We start from the raw sequence: 19392 nt of genomic DNA, 5'->3' as shown, positions 1-19392 counted from the left end.
CAATCTATATTTCCACGATTCATATGGTGCCTTAGTGTTGTTTACTCTAAATATTTCCTCAATTAATAATGTAGACTTTGGTATGAATAACCTCTTTCTAATATAAATCGGGTAGCTTAGCTTAACTCAACATTGTTCTTGCCATCAATTCTTTCTTTCCACAACTCCATTTTGCTAAGTCTTAATGGCAGATTGATGTCCTAATTTGTGTACCAAGGGTTTAAAATTAGGGCCACCACGAGTTTAATTAATTGGGGCAAGGGTGAGGTTGCCATGGATGATTAATCAAGCTCAAACTAGGCACATAAAGAGGGACACCAATCACAAAAGGTCGATGTAATAGAACAAATTGATTGATTGATCTTAAGCCACACAAGATGAATGCATATGCAAACAACTTGAAGGGCCTCAAACAAAGGATAACATGAACCATTATGACCAATGTTAGATAAAACCTTAATTGCACATACACGTGAAATCCTAACATAAGTTTTCTTTTATTGGTACTCAACATAGTGCTATAAGGGCATGGAGGCACATTGAGTGTTGTAAATTTTTACATTTTTAGGCAAGGAACCAACACCATGGATTCATGGTTTTTAGCTAAATGATGTGGTTCTAAACTCATAGGGTGGCTTTGAACCTATGATTCTTAGAAATTTTGTAACTACAATAAGAATACTTGTACCTACACTTGTAATTAAAAAATTGGTAGTGATGAAGAATATTGTTAAAATTTGTTGTGCTAGGAACAAAAAATTGTCTTATTCCCTCCTCAAGACTTAGTTAATCCCCATTGATTGATTCAATGATTTTGATAAAGTTAGAAGACAATCAACGATAAATGTAGTAAATAATGATGCAAGTATGATGATGTTAAGTGCTTGAGACCTAGGACTTGATGTGATGGAATATAATGCAACATACACCATAACTGTTGGGAAATAAAGAGGTTCAATACGAAAGATTGTGAAGATCAATCTCCATCGAATAAATTAATCAAATGATGATATTCAATCTCTTTTTTATTTATTTATTGTTCTAGTTATTTTCATTTTTTGACTATCTTTTTCAACTCTTTAATTCATTTTTTTATATTCATTTGTTCCTTCTCCTTTTAGGAGTTGGGTTAGTAGTTTTATTATTATTATTTTTATTCTTTCCTTGGTTTGTGTGTGGTCTTTCTATCCCTTCCCTCTCTCATCTCTTTATATTCTATCTAGATCTGCAACTGGTCATTTTTCATCTCCTTTGAACTCTTTCTCATCCTGATGATGAATCATGGAGTGTGATTCGAAACATTGATGATCAATTTTTTTTGGCAAACAATCTAATCAAGATGCTCAAAAAGAATAATGATATGGATTATGGAAATCTCATAGCATTAAAGGATGATATTCAAGGCTTGGATAGAAACAACATGCAAATCTGAAAATTAAGTTGCCTTAATTGTAGAAAACCCATGATTAGATCCTTCTTCTTTATGATGCCAAAAAATAACCTAATAACCATGCTTAATAAACCTATCTTATGTGAACTTATAACAATAATAAATAATGATTAACATCAAAATAAGATAGCAACAATAAGGCATAAATAAATAACATAACATCCACACATAACACAAGATTTATGTGGAGAAACCCTTGTAGGAAAATACTCCACCAAGAAGAGAGAACATGCTTGTATTACAACAATAAAGTGCTTACAATACAATCACTTTCATTCCCCTCTTTGCCTTCACCATAGCAACACCTATGTAGATGTGAACAACTTCCTTATGCCTACCATCCGTCTTTCGTTCTTGTAGAGAAATCTACATTCAATTGTTCTACATTATGTTGCACTATAAAATCTACACCTGAAGGTTGAATTTATAGAATGTCAAGAGCTCCAAAACCACCAATGAAGGTTCCCAAAGAAGACTCTTCATTCCTCATGACCACAACTCGTGGAATGCCTCCATAGAACTCAAAAAGACACCAGTTTAGTTTTCAATACCTCCCCCCCAACATAAACACCTATATAAATGCAAGATAAACATTACATTGAATGTAATGAATGTTTGAAAACCAAGAGACACTTGTTGCTTCTTCTATGCTCCCACTTAAAGAAGCCCACAGGTAACTCTTTTTCCATTTTCTTAAGTCATTAAATATCATATTCTAGACATCCATAAGTGGGGAAAACAATATTAAATAATTGTATTCACAACCCACTTTAACTATTGCTAGTGGAACCCATCATCCTTATGGATGTATCACAAACAACGGTGAGAAATAAATATTACTAATTATTTTTCAATACATTTTAAGTACCTTAGGACACTTTCCAAGGATGTTGGAACCGTGTCACATGATTTACAAGGTAGATGACACCTTAGTCCTAACAATAACAACCTAGTGTAGGAATTAGAGTGGTGTTTTTGGTTGATGTAAGGAGTTGAGGTGATTGATGCAATAGACCACTATTGATTGATCATTGTGATAGATAGATGTGGAGGGGTTGTCCTAATTATTAATGGATGATGAATTCCTTGCTCTCCTCCAAATGACTTAGTGGTAATGTCCTATACATGTCCTAGATACACAATTTGAATGTTTTGATACGGAAAAATAAACAATAACAAATTAGAAATCAAGTTAACTTGAAAATTATTAAATTTAAAACTTTAAAAGTGGCTATGCCTATAATCTTAAACTAGATAAGGCTATACCTATAATCTTGAACTTTTTGGAAAAAAATTATATGCGAGAAGTGTTCTACTGAAAATTACACTTTAAATTTAAAAATATCAAATAGAATCAAGAAGAATACCGAAATAATGTGCCAAGGTTATGGTCTCACACCCAAACAAAGTGGTGTGAAACAAGTGAAGTGCAAGCTTTCCACCATTACACGATTTATGCTTCAAATAAATTCCTCAGACCCCTCGGGGTTTAAGTTCCAACGTACCGCAGGGTTTAGGGTTTATCCCGTCCGCCCCAGAAAATTACCAAACCAACGTTGGGGTGGCCTACAAACAGAGCAAATGATACTCTTTGGAAAACTCTTTCGTAGAATCCATAGACGTTTTGTCCTCAAGCCCGATAATTCTCATTTCTTACACACTCAAACATCTGTTAGTAATAATTTTGAGCAAAAGGGAGGGAAAATTAGTCCAGAAATTTTAAGCAGGGTCATAGCAGAATGCCCATCAGATATCATGGCCTTAAACTTATTCATCTGGTTTGGGAAACAGAAGGCCTGCAAACCATCTTCACACTCGTATGATCACATGGTGGGAGTGATGAGAAGAATTATTGACAAGAATGGCAATGCAAATGCAATTGTTGAAGAATTGCGTGACATTGGCTGTGTAATGAGCGTGCAGACTGCTATTATGCTTCTCAGAATCTACAGCCACGCAGGTATGGTTGAAGAAGCCCTCGAAACAATCAAGCAAATGCATAGCTTTGGATGTATGACCGATATTTTAGCTCAAAATTTAATTCTAGATGTCTTTTTCAAAACAAATCAGGTAAATATGGCCTCTTCAGCATTTGGCTCGATACGTTTTCCTAATTTTTTCACCTTCACCACGGCTATCGATGGCTATTGCAAGGCAGGCAGCATGTACGAGGCCCAGAGGGTCCTTAAGGTTATGATCAGTAAAGGTTATGTTCCCAACTTTGGCACATATACAAGACTCATTAATGGTCTTTCTAAGAATGGGGATGTTCATGAATCACTTCCTATAGTGGGTTTTATGATGAAGTATGGTTATGTTCCTTCAGTCATTACCTGGAGTATTTTGATTAATGGGCTTTGTAATGCAGGTCAAGTTGAGGCTGCCTGTAATTTATTTTGCAGCATGGAACGGAGTGGAAGCATTCCAACTGTTGTCACTTATACTTGTCTCGTCAAAGGGTTTTGGAAAGCTGGCATGTTTAGCCGAGCCCTGGAGGTTTGGGATGCGATGGTATTGAAAGGATATGTTCCAGATGTGGTATCGTATAATATCCTTATTCATTGTTTTTGCAAAGAAGATAGACATGGAGATGCCATCACTCTGTTTAATGAAATGCAAAAAAGGGGTTTGAAGCCAGATTCTGTGACCTTCAGCTCATTAGTGTCTGTTCTTTGCAAATCGGGCAAATTCTTTTGTGCACTTGAACTTTTCACAAAAGGAGACTTTGAAATGGATATTATTGCATGTAATTCCCTTCTTAGCGGTCTTTGTAAGGCAGGACATCTGTCCAAAGCCCTGGATCTTTACAAAAATATGTTGGCCAACGGGTATGCATTGGATCGGTATACATACAGTGCATTAATGACGGGACTTCTTAGAGCAGGTAGGGAGATGGATGCTATCAGTCTCCATGAACTAATTATTCGAAACAGCTTGGATTTTGATCCTCATGGCCACACAATACTTTTTGACCATCTTATGAAAATAGGAGAAGTAAACAAAGCAATGAAACTTTTCAGGAGGACATTAGAATCAAAGTGCTCTGTTGATGTTGTTGCTTTCACGGTCATTATATGTGGACTTTTTAAGGCTGGTAGACCTGAAGATGCTCGTGAATTGTATAATCAGATGTGCAACAGTGGTGTGGTTCCAAACTGCTATACATATAATGTTCTACTGGATGGCTTTTGCAAAGCTCGAGATATAGAAGCAGCAAAGAAAATATTTGACAAGATGCATAGTGCAGGCTTTGGTCCTGACACAGTTTCGTTCAATACCTTAATAAACTTTCTGTGCAAATCCGGTCTTGTTCATTTGGCTTCTGACCTCTTTATGAAAATGTTGGAATTTGGATTTGTTCCTAATGAAATAACTTATGGGTTACTTGTTGATGGTCTGTGCTCAGCAGGCAGACCGGATGATGCTTATAAACTACTTGTAAACCATTTAGAGTTTCACGATTATCCAGTATCTAGTAAGCCTGATTCAAATGACATAAACAACACAAGTTCCAGCATTATGGTAGATAGCACAAAGAAAGGCTTTTCTAGTAAGCCTATACTAAGTAATAGCACATTGCAGAGACTGTTTGAAAGGGTGCAGATTGCTGATAAGGAAAAATAGGCTCCATGAAACTACTATTGCAGCCGAAAGTTTTGAAATTATGGGGGACAATGGAGGGTGCATGGCACTCCTGACATTCCAAATGATGCTTTACAAGTCAAAGGTGCTGGCAACAAGTCTCTCGAAATTATTCTTTTATACAACTTAACACAGGTAAGCTAATTGCTGATTTTTGTTGATAATTGTGTTGTAATGTCACCTTAAAACTAAATTACTTTTGTCTTGTTCTAAGTAACGATTGAAAGGTTACATTACATACAATTTCCCATCTCCCTAACATGATAATTATCTTCACTCATACTTATCTCATAAACTGCTAGCACAGGCGCAAATTTCAGATAAACCAGTATTAGACTAACATAATTCTTATTGGTGGAATCATGTTCCATATTTTTAATGGTCAAGTCATCTCGGTGTTTGTCATTTTGTCCTTTGATTATGAATTCATTACTGAACCATTCATATTATTTATCTTTATCTAACTCAAAATAATAATAGAACTTACACAAGTTACTAAACCTTAAGTCATACCTTCTAAAATATCACTCAAGGATTCAAGCCTTTTTCCAAATACAATCTTATAGCATTGAGATGCCTAATTGAATATCAATCAGTAGCCATCCAACACCCAAACCCTGGTCTCCTTGCTACTAGTATCTCCAACACGATTTCACATCTCTTACCCTACTGTGAATCTAATCAAACATCGTGCAACGGACCTTGTGATGTCTTACCGTGCTAAGCAAAAAAGTAATCATTGTGCAGAGTATTTGAGAATGCCTCCCCCTTTATATGGGAAGAAGCTTTTCCCCTGAATAAGGTTATCAGACCTTGTTCAAGCACTGCATATCTGTAGAGTGAATAAACCCTTTAGGTTAAGGATTCATTAAGTTACTTCAAAAGTGAGCACTATTTGTTCAACCCAAGCTCTACCTTGTGATGTCTTACAGTGCTAAGCAAAAAAGTAATCATTGTGCAGAGTATTTGAGAATGCCTCCCACTTTATATGGGAAGAAGCTTTTCCCCTGAATAAGGTTATCGGACCTTGTTCAAGCACTGCATATCTGTAGAGTGAATAAACCCTTTAGGTTAAGGATTCATTAAGTTACTTCGAAAGTGAGCACTATTTGTTCAACCCAAGCTCTTAATCCTTCCCTAACTTTAGTAATAATTTCTGACATTAAATCTTTCTTTCTTTTTTTTCTTCTAATCGGTCAATAGCTAGGGCATCTTTCTTCTTCAATGCTTATTCATTTCTTAGCAGAATAGAAGCATTCTCCATTTGGACAGTGTTCTAATTGTTTTTAAAAGATTATTCAGACTTTCTAGTACTGCTACGGTACTACTTGTTACCCTATTATGGTCAGCATCTAGTTGATATTTCTATGTCAATTTCTGATTACAAGTAGGTCCATCTAGTGACCTTGACCATAGGAAAACAATCAATTATCTTATTTAACTTGTTTCTCAAGCTATCAAATGACTCAAATACGGCTGATGCACAATAGACTCAAATATGGCTGTTTGAAAGCAATAACCCACTGATCGTTGTATTTTTGGAGAATTTTAGATTTTTGTTTTAGGTACAAATAATACCCCATGGGAGATTTCCCAAATGAAATGTTGATGCACAATTGACTCAAATATGGCTGTTTGAAAGCAATAACCCACTGATCATTGTATTTTCGAAGAATTTTTGTTTTTTGTTTTTGGTACAAATAATACCCCATGGGAGATTTCCCAAATGAAATTAGCAAATGCCTTTTGGTTTGAGAGAAATTGACTTCAGAAGTTTCAAATTGATATATTGTATAGGAGCTAAATCTTGGCACACAAATCCTTCAAATTTGGCTATTTGAAAGCAATAACCTACTAATAACTATATTTTTGGAGAATTTTGTTTGGGCTGGTAGAATTATAGTGGATTGCTGTGGAACTATGCAGATCAACTAGTGTTTAGGAGAGAAGGTTGAGGATAGTAATATAGTTCAGAAAATTTTAAGGTCTCTACCCTTGAGATTTGATGCAAAAGTTTCAGCAATTGAGGAGATGGTGGATCATGACAAAATGACTGTCGACTAGCTCCATGGTATTCTAATTGCCTATGAGATGAGAACAAATACCGAGTCCTCATCTAAATAGGAGACACCTTCAAAGTCTCTAAGAAAAGTAAAGATAAGGAACTTGTGTCAAGTGAAAATTTTGATAGAGAATCTGATTGTGATGAGACACACTTAGTGAGATTATTAAAAAAGGGTTCTAGAAAATATAAAGACAAGCTGCCTTTAAAGTGCTTTAACTATGGCAAGATAGGACATTTTGCAGCCAAATGTCCATATGAGAAGGATGAGGACAACAGCTATGAGAAGAAGCCTAAGTTCAGTAAAAAGAAATACTTGGGAAAAGAAAAAAAGACTCATAACTTCAAAATGAGTTTCTATTTTAAGGAGGAAAGCTGTTCATTGGATGCGAGTGAAGAGGAGTCCTTAAATGATGAGATTCCATTCATAGCTTTAGAATAAACTATTACTGAAAACCAAGAAGAAGATGATTACTTTGATGAAGAAGAGGAAGAAGTTGATCTTGAGCAAGAGCTAATAAGTGCTCTAAATGAAATCAAGAAGCTAAGAAAGAGAAATCATAGCTTAATGTTATTGTTACAAGAAGAGAATGAAGAAAAATCTAAGAAATATCAAGCCTTGGAGGATGCAGAAAAATTGATAGTAGACTTGAAGGTTCAAATTGAAGAAGCAAAGAGAATAGGAGAAGAAATTAGAAGTCAGCTCAAAGACAAAGAAGAAAATATGAGAAGTTTGAAGCTGAAATAGTTTCACTTAGGAAGTCAAATAAAATCTTCAGCACTGTTGAATCATGAGAATATAAATCAAAAAAGTTCTATGTCTTTGAATGACATCTTAGGTTCACAGAAACAGTCTACTAATAAGAGTGGAGTAGGCTTTGAAGAAGGTCAATGTTCTAAATCTTCTAAAGAAGAACAACAGAAGACCAATGCTGATAATACAAAGGATTTCATCATCAAAAATCAGAAATGATGCCTTCAAAAGGTCTCCTATCTTCAGACAAGGACATATGACCAGGTTTAACAATTCTTTCTTTTATGGTTATTGTTATACTTGTAATTATTTTGGACACAAGACAATCAATTGTAGAGTGTTTGCTAGAAGAAATTTGAGATTCATGAATAGGAATTCTTTTGTTCTTTGTGAAATTAAAACGTTATATGTACAAGTGTAATAACTTTGGACACTTTACAAGAGTTTGTAAAAGTGGTGTGATAGATTTCTCCAAAAAGGTAGATACAAAGGGCAAAGCAAAGGAGAAAATATGAGAAGTTTGAAGCTGAAATAGTTTCACTTAGGAAGTCAAATAAATCTTTAGCACTGTTGAATCATGAGAATATAAATCAAAAAAGTTCTATGTCTTTGAATGACATCTTAGGTTCACAGAAACAGTCTACTAATAAGAGTGGAGTAGGCTTTGAAGAAGGTCAATGTTCTAAATCTTCTAAAGAAGAACAACAGAAGACCAATGCTGATAATACAAAGGATTTCATCATCAAAAATCAGAAATGATGCCTTCAAAAGGTCTCCTATCTTCAGACAAGGACATATGACCAGGTTTAACAATTCTTTCTTTTATGGTTATTGTTATACTTGTAATTATTTTGGACACAAGACAATCAATTGTAGAGTGTTTGCTAGAAGAAATTTGAGATTCATGAATAGGAATTCTTTTGTTCTTTGTGAAATTAAAACGTTATATGTACAAGTGTAATAACTTTGGACACTTTACAAGAGTTTGTAAAAGTGGTGTGATAGATTTCTCCAAAAAGGTAGATACAAAGGGCAAAGCAAAGGAGAGTACCAAAGTTTGGAGGAAAAAGGAGAAACAAGTCCTAGAAGAATCTTTAATTGTGCAAACAACCTTTCTTGCACAAAATGAAAAGGACATTTGGTATGTTGATAGTGGCTGCTCTGGGCGTATAATTGGAGATAAAAGCAAATTTTTGACTCTTAAGAAGATGAATGGAGGCAATGTTAGATTTGGTGGTAACTCATCTGCAAAGTTATTAGGTAAAGGCATACTTATTCTAAATGATGGTGAGACTAAAGTTGAAAATGTTTTATATGTAGAAGGTCTCAAACACAATTTGTTGAGTGTAAGTCAGTTGTGTGATCAAGGACATATCTTATCAGCAAAGATGGTAAACACATTGTTGTTGCCAGTAGGGCAGCTAAAAATTTGTATATCCTTGATGACATTAGGAGTGAGGAGTGTTGTTTAAGTTAGCTAGATGAAGCTTGGTTATGGCACAAAAGATTTGGACACATGAATTTTGATAATCTTATTTAGATTAGCAAAAAGGAAGTTGTTAGAGATATGCCACAACTCACTAAACCTTCTGATATTGTGTGTAAAGAGTGTCAACTTGGCAAGCAAACAAGGAATAGCTTCAAGTCAAAGGATTATTCAAGCACGAAACCTCTTGAGCTGATACACATTGATTTGTGCAGACCTACAAGAACTACAAGATTGCAAGGCGAGAAATATTTCATGCTTATAATTGATGATTATTCACGTATGACTTGGGTTTTCTTTTTAAATGAGAAATCAGAAGCACTTGAAAAATTTAAGGTTTTTAAAGCTCTAGTTGAAAATGAGAAAGGTCTGAAAATTAAATGTCTACGTTCAGATAATGGAGGTGAGTTTACATCTTATGAGTTTATAAATTTTTGTGAAAAAAATAGTATAAAAAGACAGTACTCAGCTGCTAGAACACCTCAACAAAATGGTGTTGTTGAGAGGAAGAATGGACCAGTCCAAGAAATGGCTCGAAGCATGATGAATGAGTCTAAGGGGAGTGATTCTTTTTGGAAAGAGGCAGTACATATTGTTGTTTATATTCAGAATAGAGGGATGATGAGAGCAAAGCATAACAAAACACCATATGAATTGTGGAAAGATAAAGCTGCTTCAGTTAAGTATTTTAGAGTTTTTGGTAGTCCTTGTTACATTAAGAGAGATGAAGAGAATCTTGGTAAATTTGATCCTAGGGCTATTGAAGGTATCTTTTTGGATTACTCTTCTAAAAGTAAAGCTTATAGATGCTTTAACAAAAGGATACATAAGATTGTTGAAAATAATAATGTAAAAGTTCATGAGAACACTAACACATGTAATAAGTTGGAAAATGGTGATGAAAGCACTCAAAGAGATGAAGTAGAAGGATCTGTCCAACAATCTTCTTCACATGTACAAGCTAGGACAGCAAGTGGAAGTCCTAAAAATTCATCAGAAGGTGTTCAACATGAGGCAAAAGATGCTCCTACCGAGAATGCACCTTCTGATATGAAAGTCACACAGATAACACTAAGAGGGGGGGGGTGTGAATTAATGTTATAATTTTTAATATTTGCAGCAAACTCAGATTTTATCAAATATGAAGATAACATCATAGCACACAACAAGAACACAAAATATATCACGTGGAAAACCCTTCCGGGTAAAAAACCACGGTTCAAAGTTTCTTCTATTTCAAAAAGGGCACCAACCCAATGGGCTACAACCTAGATTACAAACTAAGCACCAACTCAGTGGAAATGAGACACCAATCTCTGATCAGCTAAAATTATTGAAACAAAGGCTCTAACCTTTGTGAGAGCTCCAACTTTCATATATTGTTAAATGTTTTCTTTTTAAAGAACAGATTCTGACCCTCACTTGAGTGATAAGCATCAAATTTTTCAGGTTTGTATGAACAACACAGCTTCCAAAGAAGCTATTCACACTCTTAATGACAACAAGCCCAGATTTTTAAATTAGACCCTGCTGAATATACACAGCTACTAAAGAAAGTTTTTTTTTTTTTTTTCACCAACGTAGACTATTCTTCAATTCCCCAATACTGCATACACAAAAAAAATCCGAACACCTTCAACACTCTCACTTATTTTCCGCATAATACACACTCTGCAATAATATACTCTGAATGTTACATACCCCTTTTTGAGTGTGACTTAGCATATAACACAAAAATAGCTCCTAGACAAAACATCTTCTGCGGGATCTTTTAATTGCTCCTATTTTCAACAATAGCGGACACTGCATCCATCAAGAAATGCCTCAAATTTTTTACTGCATAATATGATTGTTGTGTAAAAAAAAATTCAATGTTCTTCCTCCAGAAATGGCTCCTAACAGCAAGAGAATCTTCAACGCACTTAATAAATAACCACGACTCCTCCAGAAATTTTAAGCTTCAAGAAGTTTTAAGTCGATATCTGCATTTACGACACACACTCATCAAGACGACTGCCTCCAAATGATACGATTACAAAATAGAGACTTGCTCCAAATTGTAGATAGCTGCCAAAAAAAAATTCAGTGCACTACAGCTCAAATTTTTATCTCATTGCCATAAATTAACGGCAGTGCTGGAAAATCATCGCACCACTGCATGCAGGCTACGCACAGAATCATGGTTTGCGAGTTTAACTCCACGTCTTTTACCCACCATTGGAGGCTCCTTAAAAGTCGATGCCATCTCATTAAAAAAAACGTCAAAGGAAAATAAATTAGACGCTGAAGAAAAAACGCCCAGCTGCAGATAATTAAAAATGTCGAGCCACCACAAAAAGAATTCAAACCATAAAAAATGGACTTCATAAGCTCCAGTCTTCGTAAAAGAAGAGACGAGTCTGAATGCAAATGAATAAATGGCCTCATCGTGTGTTTTAGGAACCGCCAACTATAATGAAAAAGACGTTACAAAAAAAATGGGATGCAATACAATTCACCCTATTGAACATAATTCGTATTACTTTGCCAGCTCCACGTCTTCATATAGTCATAAGAACTTTGTAGCTTAAATAAAAACGGGTCCCAGAAGAATATTCAAAATTTGGCAGACATAAAAAATAGCGCCCAACACATGGAATAATAGGGATAAAAGAAAGTAGACCACAATTCTTTCGTTGACTATTCAAGGCTGATTTGGCACAAGTTTTCTGATGATATAGCAAGAATTTTGAAGTGGTAGCTGATAAGGAACAAATAAGTACTTACACTTCTGAAGCAGACACAAAGCAAATAGCTCAGACTAACACATGAGCAGCTCAAGCACACACTCAGACAGCTGAAGTAGGTTAAGCTGCTCAAGCAGCTCAATTGACGTCAATGACTTAAACTTCATGACTAAAACTTCAACATGATATTCAGTTTGGGACAGCAGAAGCAACCACTATGAATGAACCTGAAATTGGATGAGGTGAGACCACATTTAGATCAACTTTGAAGACTCCTTTTAAGTTTGTTCAAAAGAATCATCCTATTGATTAGATTTGCAAGAGGTCGGACCTAGAGCTTCAAGAAGAAATGTTATTTATTACGAGGACATCCCTTTTCTGTCCATGATTGAACCTAAGAATTTTGAAGAGGTAGTTGAAGACAAACACTGGATGGCAGCCATGGAAGAGGAGCTTGATCAAATTCAAAAAAGTGGAACACGGGAACTTGTTCCTAGGCCCAAAGACAAGAATGTGATAGGCACAAAATGGATCTACAGAAACAAATTGAATGAAGATGGTCAAGTAGTAAGAAAAAAGGCAAGGCTTGTTTGCAAAGGTTATGCTCAGGTAGAAGGTATTGACTTTGATGAAACCTTTGTTCCCGTTGGACGTTTAAAAGCAATTACAATGTTCTTGGCTTTTGCTTCTTTTAAAGGTTTTAAGATTTTTCAAATGGATGTCAAATCTGCTTTTCTCAATGGTAATTTGAATGAAGAAGTGTATCTAGCAAAGAATCATTAATCGTTTGGGGAATTAATCGGCGAAACCAAAGTATAAGATTTTTTGAAAAAACTGGGAAAAAATCGGATTTACAAAAAAAGGTAAAAAATTGCAGAAAAGCAATAAAAACTACTTTTTTATATATTTAAGGGCATCTCCATAGCATAGAGATATTGTAGGCAAATAAAATAGACACTTCAACACATGAATTGTAGGAAATAGATTTTCGTTTTTAATATTCATATCGTGTAAACTAAGTACAAAAATTCAAAAAATCAACACAAGCTGCCATAGATCTCGGGAGGATAAACAAAACATTTTTTGCTATCGGGAGGATAAACAAAATGTTTTTTGCTGTTTTTAGAGGTTGAGGCATATGAACATGTAGTCTTCCAATGTTCCATCTAAAATGAGATCTGTACACCTTTTTATTTGTTCAAGTTGAAGATACTTTAAGCTCTATTTTTACAACTCTATTTGTTTGTTGCATATTTGAATCCCATTGAGCATTTTTGGTTATTTGTGAACATTTCTTTCTTTCTTTTTTTCTTGATTAAGAAAAGATCACTTTGTGTAGTCTAAAGCAAGGGGAGTCTTATCTATGATTCTATGTTAACAATTGTAATGATGATGGTTTTGCCTATATTCAAGTATTAAGATACAAGGACTTAGTTTTTGTTGTCCTCAATAATAAAATGAAAAAGGCCTATTAAAAGTTATAACATAATACCAAAAAGATATTGCGTGTATAATACATGGAAGGTTCATATAACAACAATCATACTCTCATCCTGAAAGTAATAGTGTGCTATTGCTTACTTGTATTGAAATATATATAGGATGAACATTACACAGTTCCTTTTTAGTATGATTAGGGTCTCAATGAATGGGTTCCATTTAATAAGCAACGTTAATCTATTATTCCTCGTAAGCATTTATTCATAACAACAAATTTTAATACAATAAATTTTGATAGAAAAAAATATATTTGGTGAAAAAATAAGCAACCAGCCGAATGCCAACACCCCCCCACCCAATGTCACAAGATTCGAGTTTGAGTTTGTGTTAGGCAGCCATTAAATTTAGATGAAATTCAACAAAGGGAAAAAGTTTGAAAGAAAATTCGTAATTAAATTCACCTTTATAAATTTGATTTTTTTAAATATAAGTAATAAATCAATAAAAATAAAACACCATTATATTAAATTTGAATACATTATAATAAATTTTTAAAAGTTATAATATAATATATTTAAAAATTTAATTCAATTATTATTAATAGATATATTAAATTTTAAATGTTAAATAATGAATATATTATAATTAAAATCTAATTTAAATATTTTAAAATATTAAATTTTAATATATTATAATAATTTTTTAAAATTAAATAACAAATAGACATGTTTTAAATATAAAATATGAAAATATAAATTTGATTAGAAAAAGCAAAAAATTTAAACTAAAAATAAAAAATCGAAATATTAAATATTAAAAATTTAAAACTATAGCAGCATCACAAACAAACCCTAAAATTTAAGATCGAAATATTAAATATTCAATATCGGCATTACCTTTGACCAGAGGCATATCGTGAGTTCGAGATTCAACAAACCAACTAATAGAACAAGGAATGCCAAAGAATAAATTGCGGGGCTATCGGCTATGTGCGTGTGATTTCTTCTTTTGGAACTTGGAAGAAACCAAAAAAAAACCCAATACTTTCTGTCGTTTCCGCTCCGTTTAGGGTTATCTTTTTTATCGCGTTTTTTCTGCGTTTAAATCGGTTTTTTTTTTGGCGTTTTTTTGGGTTGACCTAGGGTTGATCGATTATATCCGATTTTTGGAGAAAAAATCGTTCTGCGTTTAAATCTGGTTTTTTTTGGGCGATTTTTTTGGAAAAATCGTTGACCTAGGGTTGACCGATTATATTCGATTTTTGGGGAAAAAATGGCAAGCTCCCCCCGACTCCCGATTCATCCGGTATAATCGTGATTTTTTGTAGATGTTTGCTTCCATGGTATATAGAACAACCTGATGGGTTTATATTATCAAAAAATCAAAACTATGTTTGTAAATTGAAAAAGGCTCTTTATGGCCTTAAACAAGCCCCACGTGCTTGGTATGATAGACTTGACAGTTATCTACAACAACAAGGATTTTGAAGAGGAATAGTGGACAACTTATATGATAAAGAAGAAGGTAAACACATGCTGATTGTAGTTTATGTTGATGATTTGATTTTTGGTAGTGATTATGTAGAAATGTGTAAAGTTTTTTGCTACCAATATGAAGAAGGAATTTGAAATGTCCATGTTGGGTGAGTTGTCCTTCTTCCTTGGCTTACAAATTCATCAATTATATAAAGGTATTTTTATCTCTCAAACAAAGTATATTAGAGAGATGTTGAAAAGATTTAGAATGGAGGATTGTAATCCTCTAAGCACTCCTATGGTAACAAGATGTAAACTTAGTAAAGATGATGAGTCTTTAGATGTTAATCAAACATTTTATAGGTCTATGGTAGGAAGTTTGTTGTATGTTACTACTACTAGACCTGACATTATGCAAATTGTTGGTTATGTTGCTCGATTTCAGACCACACCTAAGGATACTCATGTTCAGGTAGTTAAGAGGATCTTTAAGATTCTTAAGGGTACTATGGATTATGGTTTATGGTATCCTAAAGGTAATGATCTTACACTTACAACCTATATTGATGCAGATTGGGGTGGTTCAATTGATGATAGAAAGAGCACAAGTGGAGGTGCTTTCCTTCTTAGTGGTTGTCTTGTTTCGTGGTTGAGTAAAAAACACGCTTCTATTTCATTGTCTATAGTTGAAGTGGAGTATATTGTAGCAATGTCTTGTTGTACACAGGTTCTTTGGATGAAGCAAACATTGAGGACATAAAGGTAGAGTATGCATATCCTATTTCTATCTTTTGGGATAATACGAGTGCCATTAACATTTCTAAGAATCCAGTTATGCACTCTAGGATTAAACATATTCCTGTTAAATATCATTTTTTGAGAGATCGGGTTACTAATCAGCAAGTTAAGTTGGAATATGTGTCTTCTAAAGAACATATTGCATATTTGTTTACTAAGCCTCTACCAAAGGAAACGTTTGAATTCTTGAGAGAAAAGTTGGGAGTAATTTCACTCCATCATTGAATTGTAGATTTGACTCGGGGAGTTTTTCATTGTTATATTCTATGAGCCCCATTTCAGTTATGCAGATGTGTTTTAGTCATTGATGTCAAAGGGGGAGTAGTAAGTCAAGGGGAGCAACTTTCAGTTTGTTTACAAATGCTGTTGCCATCAATGACAAAGGGGGAGTTTGTTGCTGTTTTTGTCATTGATGTCAAAGGTCGGTTGATGGGTTTCTAGAAAAGAGATTTGAATTTTGGTTGTCTACTTGCTTGAGCTGGTTGCTTGCTTGCTTGAGCTACTTGCTTGCTTACTTGAGCTGCCTGCTTGTCTACCTCAGCTGGTTACTTGTCTGCTTGCTGTGCCAAGTGTCAAATCATATGCCACATCATCTTTAATTTGTCAAAGAAAGCTATTGATATATTTTTTTTAATAATAATAAGGAATACCCATAGTTGGCAAATGATTGATGTTTTGTTTGTGTGTTATTTAAAAGTGCGATTTCATTTGAAGGGCTATGATCAAAATAGTGTTGAGTTTTTAAAGCAGCACTCATTTGTTAAATGTTTAGGAATGAAGTTGATTCTTTTAGAAGAAGACAACATTCCTGCCAGCTTATGAGTTAGAGTATTGCTTCTACTCTTGTTGGGCATTTTTCTCTCTATCGCAGTTTTTCCAGAAACATTTATTTTTGGCCTCCTCTCCATTGATTGACATGTGTGTTGGTTTGGGAAGGAAGTAAAAGAATGTTTGATGATGGCAGTTATTGAAAAATGCCAATTTATGCCTTGCGTTTTTCAACACATTTTGTCTTTGGTTTGTGCAGTTACTGGTAGAATGCCAACGGTGTTACCACGTTGTGCATCTTCTAAAAAGTATGGTGCCGTTTTTTATTAGTTCTTTGATGGTTGTTTTTAGTTGAGGTAACGCTTTTCATCTACTTGGGAGTATGAAAAAATTGCTTCGATATGATTAGTTTTGCTGGCTGAAAAACTTTTGATTGCTTTTCGGAGATGTTTTTTTGGTGAGATTCGTTTTTAAGAGTCGGCTTAATGTGGGGGTTCAAATAATATGGAGGGTTGTTTTTTCTGGGATATATTGTGGAAGCTCAAAATAATGTGTTTTTTGATATTCTGAAAACTCAGAAACCATGAGGGTTTTTTCTATTTTGATAAGAGCACAGACTTTGGGGTCCGCATAAATTTAGAAACATTTTTTATAAGGGCATAGGTCGTGTTGAAAAAGTAAGATAAAAACTGTTAAGTTGTTTGCTGATAAATCTTGTTAAGAATCATTAGCGTACATACAAAAAGTTTTTACGTTGCTGAAAGAGTGTGTTGTGTTAGAAGGGTTTAAGCATAGATTGGAACAAAAGTTATTTCGGTGTGGTGTGGGTAAATGGAAAAAGATTCTTTGTTTTGGTCCAGGTCGTGGCATGTTCTTAGAAATATGAATCATCCTCCTTGCATATTGTGAATCTTCTGTTCTGAATGTCATGAATGTAGCTTGAGGTTGTTCGAATATTTGTAAAGCGCATTTCTAAATGGAAGAGCCTAGTATTGAGAAGTTAAGTTGCTGGAAGAAGATAGTGAAAGCTCTGTTTGTAGACATATTTATCTCTGCATTCTGGGTTAAATTTTGTTTATAATTAAAGGTTGAATTCAGCTTTTTGAAGCTGTATAGTGTTACAATTCTAGAAGAGGAACATTTTTTTTTGCAGTTTCTTTGAGGTTGGTGCCTCATTTTCATGAAGTAGGTGCTTCACCAGTGCTGTTCAAAAGGTAATTGCTAGGCTAGGGTGTGTTTTGTTTGTGAGCTCTCAGTTATATTGATTTTGTTTGTAAATAGTTTTGGCCCAGTATTTCAGAGCTTTAACTATGGAGGGTGGAATTGTTTTGTAGCTTACTACTATGTCTCCAAGGCATGATGCGAGTAACTTCCTAGGTTTGACCACATATTCATGCATCACCTATTACAAATAGCCATGGATGCCTAGGGCTAGGTTTTGAAGAATTCTATGGGGTCTTCCTATATACTTGAGGGTATGTGGAAGGTGAGCGCCATATATAAATGTTGTTTGAGGCCTGGCTATTGGCGTTTTAATTCCCTTCAGATCATTAGATTCTTTATTGGGAATCTAGTTTAGCTAAAAACAATATCTGTTTCGAGGATATATGAAACCCAATAGGGTATCTAGCCTAAAACTAAAAATAAACTATTGGCAGTGGAAAAAAAAATCAGGCAAATTTTGGGCAAGAAGATTAGTGTCTTTACTTTTGTAGTCACTTTCTTATCAGCAAGATATTGAAAGGGCAAGGTGAGAGCATACAATGGAAAGTTGTCGAAAATCCTAAACTTTTACTATTATTATCGAACATGGACCTAGGAGGAGCTTTAATACTAGATTTTGTAATCCTTCTTGCAACAGATAACCAAATAATAAAAATTATAGAGAATATGCACTACAAATGAAATAAAAGAGAGCAATACTATATTGTAAACATAGAATCATGTTAAAAAAAAATCCGGGTTTCTTTAAGGGGTTAACTTGCCTTGAGCAATTCTTAATACAAAATTTTCAATGGATTATCTTTCCTCTTGCATAAGTTCTCTATTTAAATTAATTCTATTCAAGAGAACTACGACTTCCCATACATGTGGGATGACTGCAATTTAGCTAAAGTGATGGATTACAAAGCATATGTAGTCAGCATACAATGTCTATTGTTATGTTCGGTAATATTGGTTCTTTAATTGTTTGTATTAATTGTTGGCTTTGAGTAACTATAAGCAATGGGTAGTTAGTATCGGTTGGTTGATGGTTGTGTTCCTTTTGGCAATCGTCGGGTCCTTCAAATATATTGTGTATTGTCAAGGAAAGTAGTATGATCTAGTTGGATCAACTCCAATCCTTGGCTGATCATCTTTGGTCTTCTTTTGCAATATGCATTGTCATCTTTATTATTAATTCATGTATTTAATTTATCAGATTAGCAGTAAACGGCATATGTGTCCAAGATTTTATTAATAAAATCCTAACCCCAAAGTAAAGAGATAGGATGAGAGGGTTCTAGCACTGTGTGACACTTCACCCCTCCAATGGTTAGGATTCTAGATGCATGTTGTGTTGCATTGACAAACGGAATGTCATGAAATGAATCTAGGAGGTGCAATGAATTGATCCATTTTACCTTGAGGTGTTGCATGATGCTTTGCTTTTAGTACTTGCCTTGTGTGCACTAATGTGTGTAGGTGCAAAAGTGATGTGAAACACAAAGAAAGTTGTTAGTTGATTTGTGTGGCATGTTCATGGCTCCAATGCTGATGGTGCATGATGCAAAGGGCTGAACATGAGCTA

General features: G+C 34.4%; 1 protein-coding gene across 4 annotated transcripts in view; it reads left to right on the top strand.

The window, feature by feature from the left end:
- The first annotated feature begins 2847 nt into the window (after nucleotides 1-2847).
- LOC131036326 (putative pentatricopeptide repeat-containing protein At1g16830) overlaps nucleotides 2848-19392 on the top strand; it is a 31222-nt gene continuing 14677 nt past the window's right edge. For 3 of the 4 annotated variants that reach the window (XM_057968176.2, XM_057968177.2, XM_057968175.2), the window contains exon 1: nucleotides 2848-5227. In XM_057968176.2, the coding sequence (XP_057824159.1) occupies nucleotides 2906-5074 (2169 nt within the window). In that variant the 5' untranslated portion in view covers nucleotides 2848-2905 and the 3' untranslated portion in view covers nucleotides 5075-5227. The remainder of the gene's footprint in view (nucleotides 5228-19392) is intronic. The other variant, XM_057968178.2, reaches the window with a different exon arrangement.

Source organism: Cryptomeria japonica, chromosome 7 (genome assembly GCF_030272615.1).
Source record: "Cryptomeria japonica chromosome 7, Sugi_1.0, whole genome shotgun sequence".
Classification (NCBI taxonomy): Eukaryota; Viridiplantae; Streptophyta; class Pinopsida; order Cupressales; family Cupressaceae; genus Cryptomeria; species Cryptomeria japonica.
The sequence above is the reverse complement of the archived record's forward strand: the minus strand, read 5'-3'. Positions and strand labels throughout refer to the sequence as shown.